The 27,770-nt window shown below is 38.3% G+C and overlaps 1 protein-coding gene across 1 annotated transcript; it reads right to left on the minus strand.

Annotated features, from left to right (window-relative positions):
• LOC128125521 (vomeronasal type-2 receptor 116-like) lies at nucleotides 1–27,681 on the minus strand. Its single transcript, XM_052762997.1, has 7 exons — nucleotides 27,524–27,681; nucleotides 27,130–27,170; nucleotides 24,723–25,009; nucleotides 23,647–24,441; nucleotides 22,095–22,322; nucleotides 11,971–12,094; nucleotides 1–905 (listed from the first exon to the last, which is right to left on the minus strand). Exons 1-7 carry the CDS (start codon nucleotides 27,679–27,681, stop codon nucleotides 1–3), a joined length of 2,538 nt encoding a protein of 845 aa, XP_052618957.1.
• Nucleotides 27,682–27,770: the final 89 nt, after the last annotated feature.

A 27,770-nucleotide genomic window follows, 5' to 3' on the forward strand; every position in this document is an offset into this window, starting at 1 on the left:
TCAAAAAGATGTTTTCTCCTTTAACTTTTGAAGAGAATTTCTTTCTGGTCTTAACAAAATTATGTAGCACTTAGGGAAAAAGATGCATCCCAGAAGGCCAACACTGGAGGCCAGGATGGAGAAGACCTCCACAGCCACCATGACCTTGCCCTTTGTGCTATGGTAGACAGGAAGAAAAGTGACCCAGACACTGCAGAACAACAGCATGCTGAAAGTCAGCAATTTGGCTTCATTGAATTTGTCAGGGAGATTCCTGGCCAAGAAAGCCAAAATGAAGCTCCCAAATGCAAGGGATCCATGGTATCCCAAGACACAGTAGAATGCAGTAACTGAACCCTTGTCACACACAATGATGATGTGGTCATGCTCAGAGTGTGCATCAATGTCAATAGATGGAGGAGAAACTCCCAGCCAGATTGCACAGAGAATAATTTGGATGATGGTACAGATGCCAATGATATGGTTAGGTGCCCCCGAAGTCAGATAGAACCTCATCCTTTCTCCGGGAGTTGTGACTTTGAAAGCCAGAACAACAGTAACTGTTTTGGCCAACACAGTGGAAACAGCCACAGTGAATACAACTCCAAATGTGATTTGTTGCAGAATGCATGTAGCTGCATTGGGATGTCCAATAAAGAGGAAGGGACACAGGAAACAAAAGAGGAGTGAGATGAGCAAGGTGTAGCTGAGTCTGCGGTTATTGGCCTTGACAATGGGAGTGTCATGATGCTTCACAAATACCCCAAGAACCACAGTTGTGAATGCAGTGAAGCAAAAAGCAATTGAGGTCAGAGCCATCCCCAAGGGTTCTTCGTAGGTTAGAAAGATCACAGATTTGGGAATGCACTGGTTCTGCTCTGCATTGGCATACTGCTCCTCTGGACACTTCACACACTGATCCACATCTGATGGAGAAAGGAAAGTATGTTTAGTGCATTTAGCATTTTTAGAGATCAGACATTTCAATTAAATGTGTTGCAGAAGCAGGCCAATGTCTGCACTTTTCCTGAAGATGTAGGTTAAAGGTATTGCTGCACAGCAATGCTTCAATTTCACAATATTCATTCATTATATTTACGTGTAAGGAAGCTAAACAATCATTATGATGTCTATATAACCGTGTGTTCATGAATCCATTTGTCATCTTAAGGAAAGCACAGGTATTTCAGCACCATTGTGGATGCTATGATAAAGTGACTTAAAGTTTTTAAGTGACAAAAACTGAAATCATTAACCACTGTTTTGCACAGTGTATATTTTAAAGTCACAGAAGCACATATACATTGCCTGCTGCTTTTTTTCTTTCTGTTTCATGAATGCTGTCCTTATTATAGATGGAGACTGTGTCTTCTACTGGGACAAGACCTGTGATATATTTTCTAGTGTGAATTTGTCAGCCTAAACACACTGATATAGATGAATTTATAAACAGTATTATTAAATAAGAAACACAGAGCCAAGTATAGGGGGTGAAAGCCACAGAGATCAGAGAAATAGTGAGAGCCACCAGCTAACCTTATCTCACCATGCCACTGTGGCTTCCCAAGAGAGAGCTTCTTCCTGTCTAACCTGCGAAATTATTTCCTTGTTATTCTGCCTTCTCATTGGCGCTTAGCCCAGCTACCTCATTTCCTTGTCACTGCCTGTCTGTACAGACCTCCAGGTCTCTATGGTTGGTACTGGGATTAAAGATGTGTGCTACCAATTCTGCCCTGGACTTCCCTTCTGGAGCACAGAGACCCCAGCCACTTCCTGAGACTTAGAGGCCAGCCCCCAGCTCCCATCCTGCCCCGGACTTCCCTTCTGGGCATCTCATCTCTGGGCACCAGCCACTCCGGGGAAGACCTGTCCAACTTGGCCCCAGGTTCTGGCCACTGGGCAGGTTCCCTTCTAGCCCCACTGGGAAGGATCTCCTTCTCCAAGACCTCCGGCAGACCCTGCAATCTCCACGCCCATCTGCCTGAGGCCCCAGCCTCTTCCTGAGACTTAGAGGCCAGCCCCCAGCTCCCATCCTGCCCCGGACTTCCCTTCTGGAGCACAGGTGAGTGCCCTGGCTTTGCCCAGACCCCATCCCTGGGCACCATCCACTCCGAGGAAGACCTGCCCAACTTGGCCCCAGGTTCTGGCCACCAGGCAGGTTCCCTTCTAGCCCCACCGGGAAGGATCCCCTTCTCTAAGACCCCCAGCAGACCCTGCAATCTCCACACCCTGCCCCCACGCCCATCTGCCCGAGGCCCCAGCCACTTCCTGAGATTTAGAGGCTGGCCCCCAGCTCCCATCCTGCCCCTGACTTCCCTTCTGGGAGACAGAAAGAAAGAGAGGGAGAGAGAGAGAGAAGAGCTCCCATCCTGCCCCGGACTTCCCTTCTGGACAAGAGCGCCCATCCTGCCCTGGACTTCCCTTCTGGAAAAGAGCGCCAATCTGTCCAGGACTTCCTTTCTGGAAAAGAGCTCCCATCCTGCCCCAGACTTCCCTTCTGGACAAGAGCTCCCATCCTGCCCTGGAGTTCCCATTTGGACAAGAGAGCTCCCATCTGGACAAGAGAGAGACTTTCTGAATCTGTCAGCTCTGTCTGAACCAAGTGTGCTGATAAGACCAAGAATGAACCACAAGGAGATGGGCAGACGTCAAGGCAGAAATACATACAACAAAATGAATAGCAATACAGCATCACCAGAACCTAGCCCTCCTCCAACATCTAGACCTGAACATCAAAAATTGGAAGAATCAGAAGAAAACAGCCTTATGAATGACATCATGAAGAAGTTAGAGGCTTGTGTAGATGAAAAGACAAAAAAATGGGAAGAACGCTGTAAACAACTATAGGAAAGGGCAAACAAATTAGAAGAAATCAATAAAGTCCTGGAAGATAACAATAAAATACTGAAAGAAAATCAAGAAAAAGCAATGAAACAAATGAAAGAAACAGTCCAAGACCTGAAAAGGGAAATAGAAAAAATAAAGAAGACACAAACAGAGGGAATGCTGGAAAAAGATAATCTGAGTAAACTAATGGGAACTTCAGATGCAAGTATAACCAACAGAATGTAAGAGATGGAAGAGAGGATCACTGGCATTGAAGATACAGTAGAAGAAATAGATTCATCAGTCAAAGAAAACACTAAAGCCAACAAAGTCATGAACCAAAATGTCCAAGAAATTTGGGACACCATGAAAAGACCAAACCTATGAGAATAGGGATAGAAGAATAAGAAGAATACCAACTCAAGGACACAGAAAATATATTCAACAAGATCATAGAGGAAAACTTTCTCAACTTAAAGAAGGAAATGCTTATGAAGATACAAGAAGCCTATAGAACACCAAACAGACTAGTCCCCCCAAAAAAGTCCCCTCGCCACATAATAATTAAACAACTAAACGTATAGAATAAAGAGAGAATATTAAGAACCGCAAAGGAAAAAGGCCAAGTGACTTATAAAGGCAAACCCATAAGAATAACACCTGATTTCTCAGTGGAGACTTTGAAAGCCAGAAGGACCTGGACAGATGTAATGCAGACACTAAGAGACCATGGATGCCAGCCTAGATTAATATACCCAGCAAAACTTTCAATCATCATAGATGGAGCTAACTAGACATTCCAAGACAAAGTCAAATTTAAACAATACTTATCCACAAACCCAGCCCTACAGAAAGCACTAGAAGGAAAATTCCAACCTAAGGAAGTCAGATACACCCTCAAAAACACAGGCAATAGATAAAACCACAGCAGTAAACCCCAACGAAGAGAAGTACACACACATCACCACCAAAAAATAACAGGAATGAATAATCACTGGTCATTAATATCCCTCAATATCAATGGATTTAATTCACCTATAAAAAGACATAGTCTTACAAAATGGATATGAAAGCAGGAACCATCTTTCTGCTGCATACAAGAAACACATCTCAAATTCAAAGATAGACACTACCTAAAAATAAAAGGCTGGGAAAAGACTTTCCAATCAAATGGTCTTAAGAAACAAGCAGGTGTAACCATCCTAATATCCAGCAAAATAGACTTCAAACTAAAATCAATCAAAAGAGATCAAGAAGGGCATTACATACTCATCACAGGAAAGATCCGCCAAGATGAAGTCTCAATTCTGAACATTTATGCCCCAAACACAAGGGCACCCACATATGTAAAAGAAACATTACTAAAGCTTAAAGCACATATAAAACCCCACACATTAATAGTGGGAGACCTCAACACCCCACTTTCCCCACTGGACAGATCTCCCAAATCGAAACTTAAGAGAGAAAAAAAGGACTTAACTGATATCATGACTCAAATGGACTTAATCGATATCTACAGAACACTCTATCCTAACAAAAAAGAATATACCTTCTTCTCAGCACCCCATGGAACCTTCTCTAAAATCGACCACATACTTGGCCACAAAGCAAATCTCAACAGATACAAAACAATTGGAATAACCTCCTGTGTTCTATCAGACCACACTGGTTTAAAGTCAGATTTTAACAACAACAAAAACTACAGAAAACCTACAATCTCATGGAAACTGAATAATATTCAACTGAATCACCAATGGGTTAAGGAAGAAATAAAGGAAGAAATTAAAGACTTCCTAGAGATCAATGAAAATGAAGACACCACATATCCAAACCTATGGGACACTATGAAAGCAGTACTAATAGGGAAATTCATAGCACTAAATGCCCACATAAATAAATTGGAGAAATCTCACACTAGTGACTTAACAGCACACCTGAAAGCTCTAGAACAAGAAGCAAAGTCTCCCAGGAAAAATCGACACCAGGAAGTTATCAAAGTGAGAGCTGAAATCAATAAAATAGAACCAAAGAGAACAACACAAAAAATTAATGAAACAAAGAGTTGTTTCTTTGAGAAAATCAACAAGATAGACAAGCCCTTATCCAAACTAACCAAAAGACAGAGAGAGAACATCCAAATCAGCAAAATCAGAAATGAAAAGGGGACATAGCAACAGACATTGAGGAAATCCAGAGAATCATCAGGTCATACTTCAAAAACCTCTACTCCACAAAACTGGAAAACCTAAAAGAAATGGATAACTTTCTGGATAGGTACCACATACCTAAGTTAAATCAAGACCAGATAAACTATTTAAATAGTTCAATAACCCCTAACGAAATAGAAACAGTCATTAAAGTCTCCCAACCAAAAAAAGCCCAGGACCAGATGGTTTCAGTGCAGAATTCTACCAGATCTTCAAAGAAGAGTTAATACCAATACTCTCTAAATTGTTCCACACAATAGAAACAGAAGGAACATTACCAAACTCCTTCTATAAGGCTACAATTACCCTGATTCCTAAACCAAACAAGGATACAACAAAGAAAGAGAACTACAGACTGATCTCCCTCATGAACTTTGATGCAAAAATACTCAATAAAATACTGGCAAACAGACTCCAAGAACACATCAAAACAATTATCCACCATGATCAAGTAGGCTTCATTCCAGGGATGCAAGGGTGGTTCAACAAACAAAAGTCCGTCAATGTAATACACCATATAAACAAACACAAAGAAAAAAAAAACACATGATCATCTCACTAGATACAGAAAAAGGATTTGACAAAATCCAACACCCCTTCATGAAAAAGGTCTTGGAGTGATCAGGAATTCAGGAAACATACCTAAACATAATAAAGCAATTTACAGCAAGCCAACAGCCAACATCAAATTAAATGAAGAGAAACTCAAAGCAATTCCACTAAAATCAGGAACGAGGCAATGCTGTTCACTCTCCCCAAACTTATTCAATATAGTACTTGAAGTTCTAGGCAGAGCAATAAGACAACATAAGGAGATTAAGGGGATACAAATTGGAAAGGAAGAAGTCAAGCTTTCCCTATTTGCAGATGACATGATAGTATACTTGAGCGACCCCAAAGATTCCACCAAGGAACTGATACAGCTTATAAACACCTTCCACAACATAGCAGGGTACAAGATCAACTCAAAAAAATCAGTAGCCCTCCTATATCCAATGGACAAAGAAGCTGAGAAGGAAATCAGAGATATCTCACCCTTTACAATAGCCACAAATGACATAAAATACCTTGGGGTAACACTAACCAAGCAAGTGAAGGACCTATATGACAAGAACTTTAAGTCCCTGAAAAAAGAAATTGAAGATGTCAGAAAATGGAAAGATCTCCCATGCTCATGGATAGACAGGACTAGCATAGTAAAAATGGCAATCTTACCAAAAGCAATCTACAGATTCAATGCAATCCCCATCAAAATACCAACACAATTCTTCACAGACCTGGAAAGAATAATACTCAACTTCATATGGAAAAACTAAAAACCCAGGAGAGCCAAAAGAATCCTGTATAATAAAACAGCCTCTGGAGGCATCATGATCCCTGACTTCAAGCTCTACTATAGAACTACAGTAATAAAAACAGCTTGGTACTGGCATAAAAACTGACATGTGGACCAATGGAATCAAGTTGAAGACCATGACATTAATCCGCACACCTATGAACATAAAATTTTTGACAAAGAAGCCAAAAGTTCACAATGGAAAAAAGAAAGCATCTTCAACAAATGGTGCTGGCATAACTGGATATCAACATGTAGAGGGCTGCAAATAGATTCATATCTATCACCGTGCACAAAACTTAAGTCCAAGTGGATCAAGGACCTCAACATAAATCCAGCTACTCTGAACCTGCTAGAAGAGAAAGTAGGAAGTAGTCTTGAATGCATTGGCATAGGAGATCACTTCCTAAATATAACACCAGTAGCACAGACACTGAGAGAAACAATCAATCAGTGGGACCTCTTGAAACTGAGAAGCTTTTGTAGAACAAAGGATACGGTCAACAAGGCAAAGCGACAGCCTACAGAATGGGAAAAGATCTTCACCAACCCCACATCTGACAGAGGACTGATATCCAGAATATATAAGGAACTCAAGAAATTAGACATCAAAATGCCCAACAGTCCAATTAAGAAATGGGCTATAGAACTAAACAGAGACTTCTCAACAGAGGAAACTCAAATTGCTGAAATTCATTTAAGGAATTGCTCCACATCCCTAATCATCAGGGAAATGCAAACCAAAATGAATCTGAGATACAACCTTTAGCCTGTCAGAATGGCTAAGATCAAAAACACTGGACACACCTTATGCTGGAGAGGATGTGGAGCTAGGGGAACTCTCCTCCACTGCTGGTGGGAATACAAGCTTGTACAACCACTTTGGAAATCAATATGGTGCTTTCTTAGAAAATTGGGAATCAATCTCCCCCAAGATCCAGCTATACCACTCTTGGGTATATACCCAAGGAATGCGCAATCATACCACAAGAGCATTTGCTCAGCTATGTTCATATCAGCATTGTTTGTAATAGTCAAAACCTGGAAACAACCTAGATGCCCTTCAGATGAAGAATGGATAAATAAAATGTGGTACATATACACAATGGAATACTACTCAGCAGAGAAAAACAATGACATCATGAGGTTTGCACGCAAATGGATAGATCTAGAAAAAAATCATCCTGAGTGGGGTAACCCAGACTCAGAATGACAAACATGGTATGTACTCACTCATAGGACGATACTAGATGTGGAACAAGGATGATTGGACTGCTACTCACATCACCAGGGAGGCTACCTGGAAAACAGGACCCCAAGAAAGACACGAGGATCACCCAGTTACGGAGAAATGGATGAGATCTACATGAACAGCCTGGACATGAGGGGGTTATTGAAGGGCGAGGGTGGAGGAAAAGAGAGCTTGGGGGAGTGGGAGATCTCAGCTGGATCAACAACAGAGAGGGAGAACAGGTAATAGGAGACCATAGTAAATGAAGACCACATGAGAATAGGAAGAAGCAAAGTGCTAGAGAGGCCCACAGAGATCCACAAGATACCCCCACAATAGATTGCTGGCAATGGTTGAGAGACAGCCCGAACTTATCTACCCTGGTGATGGGATGGCCAAACATCCTAATTGTCATGCTAGAAAACCCATCCAATGACTGAGGGAACTGGATGCAGAGGTCCACGGCTAGGCCCCAGGTGGAGCTCTGGGAGTCCAATTAATGAGAAAGAGGAGGGTTTATATGAGCAAGAATTGTTGAGATCAAGGTTGGATAAAGCACAGGGACAGATAGCCAAACAAATGGAAACACATGAACTATGAACCAATGGCTGAGGGGCCCCCAACTAGATCAGGCACTCCGAATGGGTGAGATAGTCGATTGGCTTGATCTGTTTGGGAGGCATCCAGGCAGTGGGACCGGGTCCTGTGCTCATTGCATGAGTTGGCTGTTTGAAACCTGGGGCTTATACAGGGTCACTTGGCTCGGCCTGGGAGGAGAGGACTGGACCTGCCTGGACTGAGTCTACCAGGTTGATCTCAGTCCGTCTGCGGGGGAGGCTTTGCCCTGGAGGAGGTGGGAATGGGGGGTTGGGCTGGGGGGAAGGTGATGGGGGCTGGAGCAGGGAGAACAAGGGAATCCGTGTCTGATATGTAGAACTGAACTGTATTGCAAAATAAAAATAAAAATTAAAAAAAGAAATATTAAATGGAAAAAAAGATGTGTGCTACCATGCTTGGTTGTTCCCTAGTGTGTCCTTGAACACACAGAGACTCTGCTTGCCATGTGATTGAATTAAGTGCATGTGCTACCACTGCCTGACTTTTGTTTATGGCTGGCTATGTCCTCTGATCTTCAGGCAAACTTTATTTATTAACATACAAATAAAATATCACCACACATTGACATAGAAGCAATATTAAACAGAATCTGTAGGAAACCTCAGAGTCAGCAAGAGATATCCTAGGATCAAGTTCTCAACACAAAGGAAATTTATTTGACTCAGAGGTGAATGGTAAGTGAATAAGAGACAAAGACAGAATATAGAGGATGAGGGAGAAGGGAAAGGAACATGGGAGATGGGTTACAGGTATTTGGCTGAAATATAAAGAACTTCCTCTGGATAGAGAGGAGACAGATTTGCCCTTTAGGAAAATGGCAGTTCGTAAAGGTAAAAAGGGAATCCCATATTACAATGAAGTGTTTAATTGGATAGTCATGTCTATTAGGACAGCCACAGTGGGTGTTGCTATCCTGACTTCAATACTTTGATAGCCAGCCCCAGGAGGAGGTAGTGGCTAAATAAGGGAACAGACCTTGGTAGCTAGCTTTAAGTATGTAATTGCAGCCTGTTGGTGGATTCTCATGTCTTTAATCCTAGCACAAGGGAAACAGAGGCAGGCAGAATTCTGAGTTCAAGGTCAGCCAAATCTACAAAGCTAGTTCCAGGATAGCCAGAGCTACACGAAAAAACCCTGTCTCAAAAAAAAAAGTAAGTGTCTTAGGTAGTATTTCTGTTGCTGTGAGGGGAAACCCCGACCTTGGCAACTCTTATAAAGAAAAGCATTTAATTGGGTGTCTTATAATTCAGAGGTTTAGTTCATTATCATCATGCTTGGTCATGGTGGCATGCAAGACCTGGTGCTGTAGAAGTACCTTAGAATTATACATATTTGATCCATAGGGAACAGTAATAAACTGACTCAATGGGTGTGGCTTGAGTGTCTGAGAGTTCAAATTCTTCCTTCAGAGTGACACACTTTCTCCAAAAAGACCACCCCTTCTCCAACAAGACAACATCTACTAATAAGACCACTCCTCATAATCTTATGGGGTCAAATCACATTCAAACTTCATCAGTAATCTAATGGTTTTTAGAAAGGCAAAGGGAAAAGGGAAGAAGAGTAGGGCTTGATAAAGACATGTTGCCCACTCTCCATCTACCTAAAGTCCCTTCAGAATCATTAAGTATTTTTTTGTGTGTGTGTCTTTGTGTATATGTACAGATTTATATGTGTGTATACATATAGAATAATAAAAGAGCTCATGAATAAGAGTGTGATTCAGTTTATATGGGGTAAGTAGGAGGATGAAATGATAGAAGAAAGTTATATAATTTTGATGTCTGAAAATGCAAAAATAATTAAATATATTAAATAAATGCCCCCTTAGTTGAGTCTTCATCTGGCAGGAAGGACTCTGTACTCCTGAGGATTGTTCATAAGAAACAGTAACCTTATCACTTAAGGTAGAAACCTCTGTATATTTTGAGAATTGAAAAGCCCTCCATCCTGATTCCATCACCCTTGGGAAGAGACAAGTACATTCCTCCTACCCTAATTTCTATTTATGTGAGACTGAGATGCTGCGAGTGTCCTCCAGTGTGAAGAAGATACTGATATAACACCGTGAGCAACTCCACACAAGGACATTCAAGCAAGAGTGATAACAAAGACTGTTTGTTTGGAGGAATAGGACCCCAGTCATAAGCTGTAATCTCTAACCTGGCAAGATAAGGAAACTTGATTACAGTTGCTCTGAATAAGTGGATAATTGAAGAGTCATGATGTGCTTCTAGATTTTAAGTCTTCATTTAAAGACACACATAATTAGTTAATTTATTTAAGGGACTGAAAGTTGGCTCAGTTGTGAAGAGAATGTACTGCTCTTACAGAAGCCCTGAGTTTGGTCCCCAGCACTCATGTCAGGTGTCCCACAGCTGGCTGTAGCTAACTACAGAGACATTGGATGCCTCTCACATGCACCTGCAATTATGCACACATAACCACTCATCTCACATACATACACATAATGAAAGAAATAATAAAATATTTTTGCTTAAGTGCTGTTGTATTTATCATTATAAATACAGATTACTCTTATATGTTTTTACATTTAAAACAATTTCACTAGACTTTGTTTAATTACTTCAGTAAATATTGTATGTATGAGTGCATGGAGGTCAGAAGAAAACTTCTAGGAGTTGGTTACCTCTTCCTGCTACAAGGAATTTAATTGATGTGGCATATTATTGGCCATAAGTGTTCTTTAGAGACTTTCATTTCATTGCATAGGATGACAGGGAATAGAAGAGAAAAACAATCCATCTGCCATTTGAATGGAGCTAACTCTAAAAAAATAATCATTTGACTAATAAGAGCTGTGTAGGTTTCAACAACATTTAGAAAATTGTGACAAGTTGCTTTCATAAAAAATGTAATCTTATATTTGTGACATTATTAAATGGGTGAAGTATAGAAAAATATTGAACACAGGACTGACTCTGTATTTTCCACATCAGGTGCCATCTCTTATTTATACTTTTCTAGACTTCAAATTGCATTAATAGTTTGAAAAATGGATCTCTGGATATTGCTTAAAGTTTTCTGTCTCATACTAAATAGTTTCTGATAATTTTACAAGTAATTATTCTTGTCTCCATTAATCTTACAGAGGACTTTCATTTGGTTCCTAGCACCCACATGACAGATTTCAGTGGCTCTGATGCCCTGATCTGTTCTCCATTGACTCCTGCACATACATGGTGCCTTAAACTTTTGTAGAGATACATAAACACATTCAAATTTTATAAATAAATATTATTAAAGACTCATAATTGTAATTCCATCTACCTGTAATTTTAGAGGAGATAATCACACTAGGAAAGACCTTTTGTAGAATCCCTTCACACTGTACTTTGATTAGCAAACTGTTTATCTGAGAAAATAACACATGACATGAATTTTCAATGAGTCAAAGCTGTATGTCATAGCAAAGGGTGTTACTTGAAGATATGCTGTTATTGATCACATTCCTATAAAAATGAACATAGGCACCGGGTGGTGGTGGTGCACGCCTTTAATCCTAGCACTCGGGAGGCAGAGGCAGGCGGATCTCTGTGAGTTTGAGGCCACCCTGGTCTCCAAAGCAAGTTCCAGGAAAGACGCAAAGCTACACAGAGAAACCCTGTCTTGAAAAACCAAAAAAAAAAAAAATGAATATAGGCAAGTGATGTATTTGATTTGTAGAGAGGACTCTTAAACTCTTTAAACATCTCCATGTGGGTTAGAGAGGATGAACATTGGGAAGAATTTATTAAGCAGCAAACACTCACTTGTCTCATTAGAAACTTCATTTTCTGGGCAGGGGCTGCAATCAAAACAGCAGACTGTCATTCCCTCCTGCCAGAATTTTCTGAATCCAGGACCACAATCAGCACTGCACACAGAGGGTGGCATCTGAGGAAAATTAGACACATGCTGTTATCAGTAGTTTTTCCTATTTCCTCCATATCTATATTTGATGAACCTGGTGAAATAAGCTTATTCTATATACAGCAAATGAATGAACATATTTTATGTACACAACAAGCTTATTTTATATACATCAAATGAGTGACCACATTTCACTTAGTATATTATATAAGGTCATTTATATGAATGTGTAGAAGCATTAATATAAAGTTGGATAGCTTCACATTGCTAGAAAATTAGAAAGAAGAATAGGTTGTTTGTTGTGGGCAAACACTATGGTGCTTGCAAACTGGTTTTTCTCGTTAATTTTTGTCAACTTACCACAAAGTACATTAAAAAGTTAGTGGGAACCTGATCTAAAAGAATCCTCTTCATTGAACTAGCCTGTCAATCTACCTGTAATACATTTTATTAATTAGTACTAGATTTAGGAGTGCTCAGCCCACTGTGGGCATTGTTATCCCTAGGCAGGGCTGTATGAGAAATCAAGCAGAGCAAACCACTAAGTAGTGGTTTTTCCCCTAAGGGTCTATGCTTTATAGAAGCCAGAATCTTGACTTGTCCTCCCTTAATTGTAACCCATGAGCCTAATCAACCACGCCTCTTCATTTTGTGTATAGTCAGTGTTTCATCACAATAATAGCATTGCAATCTAGAACTAGTGGACATATGAAACTGGGGAAGTAACTCCTCATATCTCAGATAACATACATGAACTCCAATAAAATAACACTGCAAAGCATAAAAGAGGGTATAAGAAAGAAAAAAAAAACAGATAAATGGCAGAGCCTGGTACATTTGTATTGATAAAGTGCTGAGTTGACAAGAATTGAACTGAAAAGTTGTGCATTTCCTGAGGTGAAAATGCTTTACAAAGTTTTGGGGGAACCTGAATAAAAGTTAGCTTACTTAATGTTAATTAAAAGATTTCTTAAAGTTTAAAATAAAAAGTCTTTGTTCCATCAAAAACTTGCTTAGAGTGATCTGTATGGTGATTCAGAAATCTGCTGATTGTTGTGTCCTCAATTTGCATCCTTTCTTCAGTACTGCGTTCTGTGTTGAAACTGCAGTGTCTCCTATGCACTGGCTCTTTCATAGTCTCCACAATGGTTAACTATCAATGTTCCCTTTCTTTTGTAGTTTTCTTGAAAGAGGCTCTCACAATGTTGTTGGGAGACCTCAACTCCTGATATACACTAGATTGACATAGTTACCACAAAGATATGTTTTTCCTTCCTCCTGAATACTGGAATTAAAATATATCCTGTCAGCAGGCACATTTTTCCCTTCTTTTCTGTTTATCATGTTTACAATTTCTTTTTATACTTGCTAAGATATTAATAAGTTTTTTGAAGAAGAGTGAAGAATATGTATATACTTGTCCAATTTCTGCCCATGTATTTTTAGACAGGGTCTCTCACTGCAAACCTAGCTTGCTTGGACTTGCTATCAAGGCCAGACTGGACATAAACAGACAGGGATTTGCCTCTCTCTACCTGCCAAGAGTTTGGATTAAAGATATGAACCACCACATATATCTGGCCTCACTAATGAATTTAATGGATATTCTTTGAGCTTCTCCTCATATAGTAAAATGTTGACAATAGGATTGTCATAGGAAATCCTTTTAAATGTGACTGGTCTCCACAATAATTATTAATGAATAAAAAAGAAACCTTATCAAGATGTGTTCAGTCTCTTGCTTCAAATTTTTGTTTGTTTTAAATTTTAACTCAGAATAAATATTGAACTTTGTTAAGAGACTTTTCTGACCATATTTGGATGATCATAAATTTCTATTCTTGAGTCTATTTATATGCCACATGTACTATACTGATATGTATATGTTGAACCCGCATTGTATCCCTAGAATGAAGTTATCTTTGACACAAGGACAGATATTACTGCTGTGTTGTTGAGTTATATTACTCAGTGTTTACTTGAGAATTTTTCCAACCCATGTACATCAATGTGTTTAGTCTCTAGTTTTCTTTATTATGTTCCATTTCTTCAACATTCCCTGTCCCCATATTTACAGAATGGATTTCTGCATGTTTGTAAGTAAGGTGAGTTTCTGAAAGCAAAAATGACTGTTGGTTCTACAAATCAGTGTTGATATTTGTGTATTTTGATTAGAGAATGTGAAGATTAATATTTAAATGTTATTGAGAATTATTTACTAATTATTGCCTGTTATTGTTACTGCATTATTTGATATTTTTCTAAGAGTTGTTTTTCTGTCTGGGTTTCTAGTGCTGTCTTTATATTACTTGATCATTTGAATATATCCTACTTTTCCTTGTGTAGAAGTTCTTCTAGTGTTTCCATACCTCTGTAAGAATCATTATGAATTCCTATAATTTATGTTCACTGTTGAGCATTTTTCTGTCTCTGTACTAGCTAGGGTTCTCAGGAGTAAAAGAACTTAGAAAATAAATCTGTCTTTATATCTCTCTCTATATATGTATACATATGTAAAAATTATTAGAATGTCTTATATGCTGAGTTTTGCTATTACAACAATTGCTGCAAGGGAATGAAAAGCCCTAGATTCCAGAATCTTCTTAGTCCATGAGGCTGAAAGTCTCAGCTGATCTTTGTTATACCCTAGAATCTCAAATAAATAGTTTCTAATGCCAGTGAAATTATAGACTTGCTAGCAAGGTGAGAGCAAGTAGATAAACAGCAAAAAACTTCCTTTTCAATGTCCTTGTATTGACTTCCAACAGAGGGTATAGCCCTATATAAATATTGCCTTTCCAAAAATCAAATAATCTGAATTAATGTTATGTCTTCTCAAATTAAGTCCCAGATAAAAGATATGTTTTTCCCATCTTAAAAGATCACAATTTGGAGTCTATTCTCCTAGCTGATGTCCCTACCCTCTAGCCTTTAGGCCCAGGAATGCAACCTGTGCCCCTATACCCCAACCCATTGCAGTCCCAGTTGCAGGCCAGCAGGCAGGACTCCTGCAGGCAAGGCTTACTAACACCTCCTCTTCAGACAATGTAAACTATAAGCCCTACTCCAATGCCCAAACCCACCCATCCCCCAGGACCACAACTGCTCCCTGAAACACAGACTAAACCAGCTCCAATTGGACCACAAGCTCCAATTGGATCATGAATGCTATTAGGCCAAGTGTGGCTCCCTGAGACACAGAAATCATTAGCAATGATTGGAGCAAGAGATGTCAGTGTAAGAATATACTCAACAACATAAAGACCAATATGGTACCACCATACAGTTGTACATCAGCAAGACTGGAACACGCTAAAATAGAAGAAACAAAAGAAAATGACCTTAAAATGATTTTAAGATGATAGAGGCTTTTAAAGAGGAAATGAAAAATTCCCTTTAGGTATCGAGAAAAAGTGAAACAAAAAATTGGAAGAAATCAATAAATCCCTTAAAGAAAGACAAGGAAACCAAGAAAAAGCAATAAAACAGGTGAAGAAATAAGTGCAAGAATTGAAAACTGAAATAGAGGCAATAAAGAAGACATAAACTGAGGTAATGCTGGAAATTAAAATCTGAGGATGGGTACAGGAACTATAGATATAAGCATAACCAAAAGAATGCAAGAAGTGGAAGAGAGACTCTCTGGCACTGAAGATACAATAGAGGAAATAGATTCAGCAGTCAAAGAAAACATTAAAGACAACAAAGTCATAACACAAATCCTTCAGGAAATCTGGGAAACCATGAAAAGACCAAAACTAAGAATAATAGGGAAAGAAGGGGGAAAAGAATAACAGCTCAAAGGAACAAAGATATATTCAACAAAATCATAAAAGAAAACTTTCCCAACCAAAAGAATGAAATGCCTATAAAGATGCAAGAAGCTCAGAGAACACCAAATAGACACAACCCAAAAAAAGTCCCATTGCCACACAATAATCAAACCACCATACAGAATAGAGAAAAAAAATATTAAGAGCTGAAATGCAAAAAAAAAGTCAAGTAACATATAAAGACAAACCCATCAGAATAACACCCAAATCCTCAATGGAGACTCTGAAAGCTAGAGGTCCTGAACAGAAATTATGCAGACACAAAGAGACCATCAAAGCCATCACAGGTTATTATAACCAGCAAAGCTCTCAATTGCCATAGACCAAGTGAAAAAGGTATTCCATGACAAAACCAGATACAAAAAATACTTATCCACAAATCCAGCCCTACAGAAAGCACTAGAAGGAAAAATCGCACCTAAAAAATTTAGATTTACCCCAGAAAACACAGGAAGTAGATAATCCCACACCAACAAATCCCCAAAAAGGGGAAAACACAACACTACCTTCAAAAAATAACAGAAATTAATAATCACTGGTCATTAATATCCTTTAATATCAATGGACTCAATTTGCCTATAAAAAGATACAAGTTAACAGAATGGATATGAAAATAGGATCCATCCTTCTGCTGCATGCAACACACCACAACTTCAAAGACAGACACTATCTCAGAGTAGAACGCTGGGAAAAGCCCTTCCAGTCTAACGGATTAAGAAGTAAACTGGTGTAGCTATGCTAATATCTGAAAAAACAGATTTCAAACTGAAATTATTAAAAAGACTTTAAGAAGGACATTACATATTCATCACAGGAAAAATTCATCAATATGAGGTCTTAATTCTGAACATGTATGCCTCATATTCAAGGGCACCCACATATGTAAAAGAAGCATTACTAAAGCTTAAATTGCACATCAAGCCCCACACTTCAACACTGCAATATCCCCAATGGACAGGTCTGCCACACAGAAACTTAATGGAGAAATAATGGAACTAAGAGATGTTATGACTCAAATGGACTTAATAGACATTTACAGATCATTCAAACCAAACACAGAGAATGTGCCATCTTCTCAGCACCCTATGGAACCATCTCTAAGGATGTAACCACATACTCAGTCAAAAAGCAAATCTTAACATTTACAAAAATAAATGGAATAATCTCCTGTATTTTGTCAAAACACGATGTTTTAGTTAGAAATCAACAGCAACACAAGTTACAAAAAGCTTACAAACTCATAGAAACTGAATAATGCTCAACTGAATCACCACTGGGTCAAGGAAGAAATAAAGAAATTAAAGACTTCCTGGAATTCAATGGAAATGAAGGCACAACAAACCCAAACTTATGAAACACTATGAAAGCAGTACTAAGAGGAAAATTCATAAGTCTAAATGCCTACATAAAGAAGTTGGAGATATCCCACACTAGTGACTTAGCAGCATACTTAAAAACTATAGAAGAAAAAGAAAGAAACTCACCCAGGAGGAATAGATGCCAGGAACTAATCAAATTGAGGTCTGAAATCAATAAAATAGAAATAAAAAGAGCAGTACAAAGAATCAATCAAACAGAGAGTTGGTTCTTTGAGAAAATCAACAAGGTAGAAAAAACATTATCCAAACTACTAATAGACAGAGAATATCCAAATTAACAAAATAAGAAATGAAAAGGAAACATAACATCTGAGAATGAGGAAACACAGGGAATCTTCAAGTCGTGCTTCAAAAATCTGTACTCCACAAATTGGAAATTCTAAGAAAATTGAAAATTTTCTAGATAGGTAGCACATACCAAAATTAAATCAAAACCAGTTAAACAATTTAAATAGACCTATTACCCATAAGGAAATAGAAACAGTTATTAAAAGTTTCCCAACTAATATAATACCATGGTCAGATGGTTTCAGTGCAGAATTCTACCAAGATTTCAAAGAAGAGCTAATAATACTCCTCAAATTTTTCCACACAATAGAAACACAAGGAACACTGCCAAATTATTTCTAAGGGGCTACAGTTACCCTGACAGCCAAGTCACACAAAGATGCAAAAGAAAGAGAATTGCAGATCAATCTCCCACATGAACATTGATGCAAAAAGACTCAATAAAATACTGGTAAATCAAATCCAACAACATATCAAAAAATCATTTACCATGATAAAATAGACTTCATCCCAGAGATGCAAGGATTGTTCAACATATGAAAATCTATCAATGTAATCCATCATATAAACAAATTGAGAGAAAAAAACACATGATCATCTCATTAGATGCTAAAAAAAACTTGACAAAATCTAACATTCCTTCATTATAAAGTTGTTGGAGAAATCAGGAATACAAAAAATATACTTAAACATAATAAAGGCAATTTATAGCAAGCTGGTAGCAAACATCAAATTTAATGGACAGAACTCAGTGTGATGCCACTATATTCAGGAATAAGACAAGGCTGTACACTCTCCCCATATCTATTCAATATAGTACTCAAAGTCCTAGCTAGAGCAATAAGACAACAAAAGGATATGAAAGGCATATAAATTGGAAAGGAAGAAGTCAAACTTTATTTTCAAATGATATGATAGTCTACATAAGTGACCCCATGAATTCTACCAGAGAACTCCTACAACTGAGAAGTACCATCAGGAATGTGGCTGGATACAAATTTAATTTAAAAATACAGTAGCTCTCCTATACACAAATGATAAACAGGCTGAGAAAGGAATCAGAAAAACATTACACTTTACAATAGCCACAAATAATATAAAATGTTCTGAGGTAACTCTAACCAAACAAATGAAAGACCTGTACGAAAAGAATTTGAAGTCCTTGAAGAAGGAAATTGAAGAAGATATCAGAAAATAAAAAAGATCTCCCATGCTCATGGACAGGTATAATCAACATAATAAAAATGGAAATCTTTACAAAATAAATTTACATATTCAATTCAATTCCCACCAAAACCCCAACACAACTCTTCACAGACCATGATAGAACAATACTTAACTTCATATGGACAAACAGAAAACCTAACATAGCCAAAACAATCCTGTACAATACAGCAACTTCTGGAGGCATTATCATCCCTGACTTCAAGCTCTACTATAGACCTATAGTAATAAAATAAGCTTGATATTGGCATAAAAACCAACATGAGGACAAATGGAAATCAAATTGAGGATACTGACAATTGCCCACATACTCTGTGCACACCTGATATTTTACAAAGAAGCCTAAATTGTAGAAGGAAAAAAAAGAATTTTCAACAAATGATGCTGACATAACTGGATGTCAACATGTAGAAGAATGCAAACAAATCCGTATCTATCACAAAACTCAAATCAATGTGTATCAAAGACCTCAAATAAATCCAGCTACACTGAACCTGAAAAAGGGGAAAGTAGGAAGTAGCCTAGATTGCACTGGCACAGGAAACCACTTCTTTTTTTTTTTTTTATTTTTTATTTTTTTTTTAGGTTTTTCTTTTTTTTTTTAGGTTTTTCGAGACAGGGTTTCTCTGTGCAGCTTTGCGCCTTTCCTGGATCTCACGCTGTAGACCAGGCTGGCCTCGAACTCACAAAGATCCGCCTGCCTCTGCCTCCCAAGTGCTGGGATTAAAGGCGTGCGCCACCACCGCCCGGCTGGAAACCACTTCTTAAATATAACACCAGTAGCACAGACACTGAGAGCAACAATTAATGAATGGGACCTCCTGAAACTGAGAGACTTCTGTAAGGAATGGACAGGGTAAATCAGACAAATCAAGGACAGCCTACAGAATGGGAAAAGATCTACTCCAACCCCATATCTGAAAGAGGGCTGATCTCCAAAATATATAAAGAACTCAAGAAACTAGAAATGAAAATACCATACAAGCAACTTAAAAATGGGCTACATATCTAAACAGAATTCTCAACAAAATAATCTCAAATGACTGAAAGGTATTTGAAATTAAGACTTCAGACTTAAGAAATTTCTCAGCATCCTTAGTCATCAGGGAAATGCAAATCAAAATGCCTCTGAGATACCATCTTACAGCTGTCAGAATGACTAAGATCAAAAAACACTGAGGACACCTTATATTGGAGAGGATGTGGAAAAGGGAGAACATTGCTTCACTGCTGGTGGGAGTGCTAATTTGTACAGCCATTCCAAAAATCAGTATGGAAACTTCTCAGAAAACTGAGAATCAGTCTACCTCAAGACCCAACTATATCACTCTTGGGCATATACCCAATGGATAATCAATCATACCACAAAGACACTTGCTCAACTATGTTCATATCAGCATTATTCATAATAGCCAGAACCTGGAAACAATGTAGATGCACCTCAACTGATGAATGGATAAAGAAAATGTGGTACATATACACAATAGAGTATTACTCAGCAGTAAAAGCAACGACATCATGAAATTTGTAAATAAATAGATTGAAGTAGAAAATATCATCTTCTGTTTGAGTGAGGTAACGTAGACTCAGAAACACAAACATGGTATGTATTCACTCATAAGTGGATACTAGATGCACAGCAGAGGATAATCAGACTACAACCCACATCTCCATTGAAGCAAAGACACAAGGCACAGAAGAATCACTTTGGGAAGGGGAAACAGAGATCTCCAGGAGTGGAGCGGAGATATGGAGGGGCAATTGAGAGGTGAAGATGGAGGATGTGAGCATGAGGGAACAGGGTGATCTAGCTGGGGGAGTGATGGAATGGGAAAGCAATGAAAGTGATATCCTGATAGAGGGAGATTTTATAGGGTAAGGGAGAAACCTGGTGCTAGGGAAATTCCCAGGAATCCACAAGGATATCCCAAGATTAGACAACTAGCAATAGTGGTTAGGGTTCCTGAACTGACTTATCCTGTTAATTAGATTGGTGAATACCCTAACTGTCATAATAGAGCCTTCATCCAGTAACTGTTAGAAGTAAATGCAGAGATACACAACCAAGCACCAGGTCGAGCTCTGGGAGTCCAGCTGAAGAGAGGGAAGAGGAATTATATGAACAATGGGGGTCAAGGTCACAATGGGGAAATCTACAGAGACAACTCAACCAAGCACATAGGAACTCAGGAACTTTAGACCAACAGCTGTGGAATCTGCCTGGGCCTGGACAAGACCCTCTGCATATGGGAGACATTTGTGGAGCTGGATCTGTTTGAGGAACCCCTGGCAGTGTGATCAGGATATATCTCTGGTGCATGAGCTGGCCTTTTAAATCCTATTACCTATGGTTGGACACCTTGCTCACACTTGAGGTAGGGATTAGGGGCTTGGTTCTACCTCTACTGAATGTACCAGGCTTTGCTGTCCCACCATGGGAGAACTTACTTTTTTAGAGGAGGGGATGAAGGGTTGGTAAGGGAGAGGGTTAGCATGGATGGGGGATGCAAGAGCAGGGATGAGAGAGGGATCTGTGTTTGGTATGTAAAATGAATAAAATTTTTGTTTTAAATTAAAAAAAATTAGCCAGGCGGTGGTGGTGCACCCCTTTAATCCCAGCACTTGGGAGACAGAGCCAGGCAGATCTCTGTGAGTTCGAGGCCAGCCTGGTCTACAGAGCGAGATCCAGGAAAGGTGCAAAGCTACACAGAGAAACCCTGTCTCAAAAAACGGGAAAAAAAAGATATAAAAAAATAAGAGATGATCTTAATTACTGGCTTGTCTTCCTTTTCTTTCCTTCTTTCTGCCCGTGTCTTTATTTTTTGTATTGCTTTTGGAGACAAGGATTCTCTTTGTAGCCCTGGTTATTGTTGAACTCAATCTGTAATAAAAAATAATGATTTGCATATGTGTAATTTTCTCCTCATTTGCAATTAGCCTCAGTTTTTCAGCACTGGTGTCAGGGGTTCATCAGAAAAGAGGAAAATCATTGTGTAGTACTCAGAATGCCAAGAGAATTTCACTTTACTGGAAATAATATTAAACAGTGCTAACAATCATTTTTATAATTATATTAAAAGACAGAAACAGGTTCTAGTATGATAAATATTCAATGTGTTCATGTCTGTTATCTTCAAAGAATTAATAAAACAACATATCAAAAAGTGAAAAAGAGAGTCATACTAAAGGAGGCTAAAGAATGGTCCCTAATGTGACAATCTATTTCATTTCACTAAGTTACAAGGAAGCACAAACAGAAATGCTGTGTAATGGAAATCAGAACAATTAGGTCAGACCCACCTCTCTACTTCCTGTGGCCCACTCTATAATGTCTTCATATAAATATAGCTGTTGACCATGTGGAAAATATGGGCTAAACTTTCCAATCTTCACCTTAAGTCCAAGACCATTTGGGAAATTCCAAATCTGGAAAATGTCATACTCTGCCTGCAGCTTTTCTTTCTGTATTGTTATCACTTCTTCCCCAACAGTATATGTGAAGTGGGTCTTCCTAAGAATGGAGTGCAGCTGAAAGAGAGTCAACATTCTATAGTGTGTGTGTCCTTCCTTGAAGTATTTATGCAATTATGATTTCATCATAAATACAACTTTATTGAAGGTGCACAGTTGAGAAATCATAATGAAAGCAAGTGGATTAATAAAATTATCATAATATTCCTAGAATTGCAGTTCTCTCAGTGGAAACTACCAAACAGAAATGAATACATACATGCAGACACCAAACATAAATATTAAATATACAGACACACATATGCACACTCATACAGATACAGAGATACATATATAATACAGCCACATACTACTTACTCACACATACATGTATAAGCCAAGACACACATGTGAATGTACGGACACACAAAATCACACTTATGTACCCAAACAGTCACACAGAAAAAGAAACCTACAAAAAACATACACAGGCATACACACACACACACACACACACACACACACACACACACACACTCACGATTTCATAGATATATACACATACAAATGCACAGGGAGACATTGATGCAGACAAATTTATGCTCAAATCCAAAGTCAGACAGCCACACACACAAATATACACAAATACACTGAAACACAGATATACATATGCACAATCAAATCAAAAAATACACACAAATAACACACATGGGCACATGTAGACATACACACTGACAAATACACACAGGGAGAGCCATACAGAAACACACACCTACAGGAAAAACATTCATGTAGACAAATTAACGCTAAGTTCTACAAACAGACAGATATACAGATAGACAGAAACATATATAAACACATCAACACAGATATACACCCAGATACACAGAAACAAACACAAAAAAATCCATAAACAATTATAGACATCCATCCACACATATGAATACACATGCATGTACTGAACAGAATCATATCATTATTTTCTGTGTGTTTTCCAATGCCTAGATTTGGGGCAGAATCAGCTAATAACACTGTAGAAAAACGATCCCCTACACTGATTACCACTTATTTGACGACTAACAAACAAAAGCTTATCTTCCCATCGGGGAGAGGATTAATGAGGAAGGACTCCTATGTTTCCAGTATTAGAACAGGGGTGATGATATTCAGGTGCTCTGTAAGAAAATCACTGATTTACCTTGATAAGTTCTGTGTCCTACTGTACTACCTTTGCAACTGAGATTTATACCAACCTTTAGATTTACTCTCTCAGGATCAAAAATATTCAGAAAGCTTATATTTAGCAAAATATTTCCTAATCAACTAGAATGTGGCACCAGAGAGACTATGAAAGACTCTGACATTGATGACACCAAATATCATCCAATAGAAGAAACACTACCTTCAAACAATTATATTGATGTTCTTTCACTTTATCCACTGTGTGAAGAAGCTTCTCCTGGAAGAATTGGGCCACAATATGCACAGCATCATATATATCATAATTGCCATCATTAAAAGCCATGTCAAAAGTCTGTAATCCTAGCCATTCCAATGAGGCATTGGATGAGCAATTCTTCAGTGTCTTACAGTTAGAAGCTGAGACTTCACAGTTAAAGTTCATCCATGCCAGTCTTGCCAAGTATTCATTTGGGGTGAGAGGGCTCAATGTCTGGAGGAAATTTTTAAAACCAGAAATCTCAGCATGATGGTGTGCAAAAGTTAGAGTCTTTTGAGATGAGTCAAGTGTAAAGTCTCTCTTACTTGTAGAGACATCCCACTGTGAGGTAGTGACCCATATTTTTTGTATGCCTAGAGACTCCCACATTCTATAGCTCAAAGCTAGAGTGCTGTCTGTTTCACCATAAATGATAACAACATTTGAGGATGATGTCATGATTTGCTTATAATATGTTTCAGCTCTTGACACATATAAATGCATGTTGACTGGAATCATGTTCACAAAGGCAAAGCAGACTGTATTTTCTTCCATCTCTCTTCTCAAATATGAGAGAAACTGGATACCATGATCATTGTCTGAGATGGTCAGCCCAATCCAGTTCCAGCTAAAGTGAATCATGAGAGAAATCATGGCCTGGGCTAGAGATGTGTCCTTGGGGGCCATCTGATACAAATAAGGAAATTGTTCATGATCACTGAGGATGGGATGGAAAGGTCCGAAGGTAAGCTGAACGACCTGGAACACAGGGAAAACCATGAGGTACCATGCATTAAAATAAGTTGTTTAACACACTTTTCTGCAAAGAGATCTTAAATACCCCCTTACCTGTCATTTATTCCCTTATCTATACTTTAAAAAGAGAAATATGAAAGGCCCATAAATCTCTGAATAGTACCCTTGAACTATGTAGTTTTACATAAGTGTTAGGTCAGTTTGTCCCTCACACTCTTCTCTGCATCTTGGAATGGCACCAATAGAGACAGGATTTCTTGCAAAACTATCACACAAAATCTCACCTGCTGAGAATGGTAGAGGTCCATTGCTTTCCCAACTACTAAAGATTCTGCCAAGTTTGGTCCTGAAAGCACCACTGAACATATGTCCAGATTTATACAGTCATAATTAGGTGCATTATAATGGTGTTTTACAGAAGATTGAATGATATCGTATGCTTTTGACATGAACTTACAATCACGTGCTAGAAATCCAAATGATAAAGACATATTTGGTAAAATATCAGGGTTCCTGTTGACTTGATCCACTGAAAAAGCTAAGGCCAGTGCAAACTGATTGTTGTCATTTCCTCCTCTGTAAAAGGTTACAGTGATTAATAGGGACAGAGATTTACAAATAATCATGTGTAATCAATACAAGATCTATCCTGTGCTGAATGGTATTCTCAAGCACCCCCAAAGACTGAAACACATTTTCTGTGTTTGGATGTTGGCATTATATAAGAAGATGGAAGCTTACAAAAACATTTAAAGGTTCATGAGACTATAGTTTCTATAATTATATGAGCCATCAGCATCTTTCATAGAGAGCCTTTTTTTTTTTTTTCGAGACAGGTTTTCTCTGTAGCTTTGTGCCTTTCCTGGAACTCACTTGGTGGCCCAGGCTGGTCTCGAACTCACAGATATCTGCCTGGCTCTGCCTCCCGAGTGCTGGGATTAAAGGCGTGCGCCACCAGCGCCCGGCTCATAGAGAGCCTTTTGCATCTCTGGTTTTTGAGTGTTTTCTCAAAATGCCCAATGCTTTGATCAAAGAGTAAAGCTGATCATGATTTCATTTTTAAATTATTGAGAAATATAAAAAATACACATGATGTTTGAGCCATTGAGTTTATGGTATTTTCTTATGAAATTTACTGAATAGGGTAAGGCAGTCATGAATGTCAGATCTATGCACAATAATAGTCTTGGCAACATTTGGCTCTGTTAATTATAATTCTTTATAATCAGTAGGCAATATAGCTAACATATGTGATCCTAACCATCTTTGGCTTTTTTCTTTCTGGTTTACCTATTGTGGCCATAAAATCTTTTTTAAGGATTTATTTTTAAATAAAATCAAATACCAGAGATGTATTTGGTAAAGATGTATGTCTGTTTTCACCTGTAAATATGGATAGTATTAATGCTCAGTTAGTCCATAATTAGGGAATGGATTCCAATTTCAGACTAAACTGACCTCAAATGCACAGGGATACACTTCCTTTAGGTCATGAGTGCAGAGATTAAGGGCATGTACTACCTCTTTAGTATGGTTCACTTATTTTATGTTTACACTGGCATGTCACATTTTTTTTTTGGTTTTTTGAGACAGGGTTCCTCTGTGTAGCTTTGCACCTTTCCTGGAACTCACTTGGTAGCCCAGGCTGGCCTCGAACTCACAGAGATCCGCCTGGCTCTGCCTCCCGAGTGCTGGGATTAAAGGCGTGCACCACCACCGCCCGGCGGCATGTCACATATTTATATTGGGTTTATCTGACAAGATAATTTTTCTTGTAGAAAACATTGTTTGAATACCTTCTCAGTTACATTAACACAAGAATAGCATCCTACTGAAATTTGTATGTGCCAGTATTACATGTTGGTAAAATAGAAGAGTCTAAAATGTAAAATGTATGAAAAAAGTTTATGGAGTTTTATGTAAAAAAAAAAATGGGTGGCAGGTCAGTTGGAAGAGAATGATACCAGTTTGTTTTTATGTCTATGGGATGAATAATAATTTCTCTTTTTTCCTAGTCATTTCATGTCATCTAACTAATAAAGATCAAGTATACACAAAATCAAAATATAGTCTTTGCAATTGATAAAATAAGCAGATATAATGAATAAAATTAAAGGAAAACAAAGGTGGTGAATGTGATGTGTCAGAGAATAAACAGATTAGACATATATAGAGAGGAGAAACACGCTTCTTAAATAACAGTAAATGTGAGCTAGTAGGCAACACCTCTATCCCTATTAAAAATTGTTGCCAATTATCATGTTACAACTGTCTCTCAGGAAAGTGACTACTGAAGTAAGCAGTCACCAGTTTTAGGGACAGCCACAGTTCTCAAAGAATGCAAACATATCATTTACAGTCCATACAATCCTTCTTTGCTCTAAAGAAAGTGAATAAATGGACTTTGAAATTAAAGGCCAGTGATTATTCATGCATACAGTAAAGTGTGGAGAAACGGGAACACATATGATGTTCAAAGTGGACAGGTTTCCTACTTCCATCCTTGATGTATCTTTAGAAGGCACAGTATGACTACATGAAGGTTCTGAGAGAGTAAATGAATATCTATGTGAAAATTTTCTGCAGCTAGTGTGCCAAAAATATCGTTTTCTCTAGCAATGTGTTAAAAACTACCCATTGATGGCATGTCCATCGGCTGACTCTACTCTATGGCCATTTGTTTGTACCCACTTAGGGTGACATTCATTGAATTGGAATGGAGTTCTTTTTGATGAGAAATCACCAGATATTGTGATATCAAAACTGTGAAGAGTCAGACCATATGTGATACGACAATGTATGGAGTCCTTTCTTTACTCAGCTTCCAGGCTTGGAAGTTAGAGGGTAATTGGAAGAAAAACAAAACACTCTCTGGACAAATTAAAAGTAGAAAAATGGTATTGACTTTCTAAAAGAATTTGGAGATGTTTATTGATGTGCAGGTTGGAAGAACGAGGAAGAAGTTTCAAAGCATTGCTCTGATCCTCATCCTCTGACCCCTCATGAAATATCCATGATGACATTTATGTAGAAAGTATAAGGCACTTACCTTTCTTTGAAAGGTTGTATGGAGTGTGTTATGTTTGTTGGCCCATGTTCTGCACCAAATATGAAGGCACATGACTGAAATATTCCATCCTTGTCTTCACTCTGCTTCATTGTCCAAAAGCAACTAGGATGAATGGAACTTGACACATGAAGTGGAATGTTCAGGAGCAAGAAGAGTAAAATCAAAGTGAACATATTTTTCTGCTCTAACCCTGGGAAATTTGGATTGTGACATGCCATGCTGATCCGAATATCAAAGGGGCACCCAGATATCTCCACGTGCT

The sequence above is a fragment of the Peromyscus californicus genome, unplaced genomic scaffold, assembly GCF_007827085.1.
Source record: "Peromyscus californicus insignis strain IS unplaced genomic scaffold, ASM782708v3 Scaffold_4__1_contigs__length_199733344, whole genome shotgun sequence".
Lineage (NCBI taxonomy): Eukaryota > Metazoa > Chordata > Mammalia > Rodentia > Cricetidae > Peromyscus > Peromyscus californicus.

What these genes read in the sequence shown, in the direction of transcription:
- LOC128125521 (XM_052762997.1), bottom strand. Translation starts at nt 27,681, where the DNA reads ATGTTCACTTTGATTTTACTCTTCTTGCTCCTGAACATTCCACTTCAT. An exon ending in TTCAATGAATGTCACCCTAA is followed by an intron (nt 25,010 to 27,129) that starts GTGGGTACAAAC and finishes TTTACAGAGGAG; the next exon opens with GAAATGACAACAATCAGTTT. An exon ending in ATCAATATAATTGTTTGAAG is followed by an intron (nt 22,323 to 23,646) that starts GTAGTGTTTCTT and finishes ACTCTCTTTCAG; the next exon opens with CTGCACTCCATTCTTAGGAA.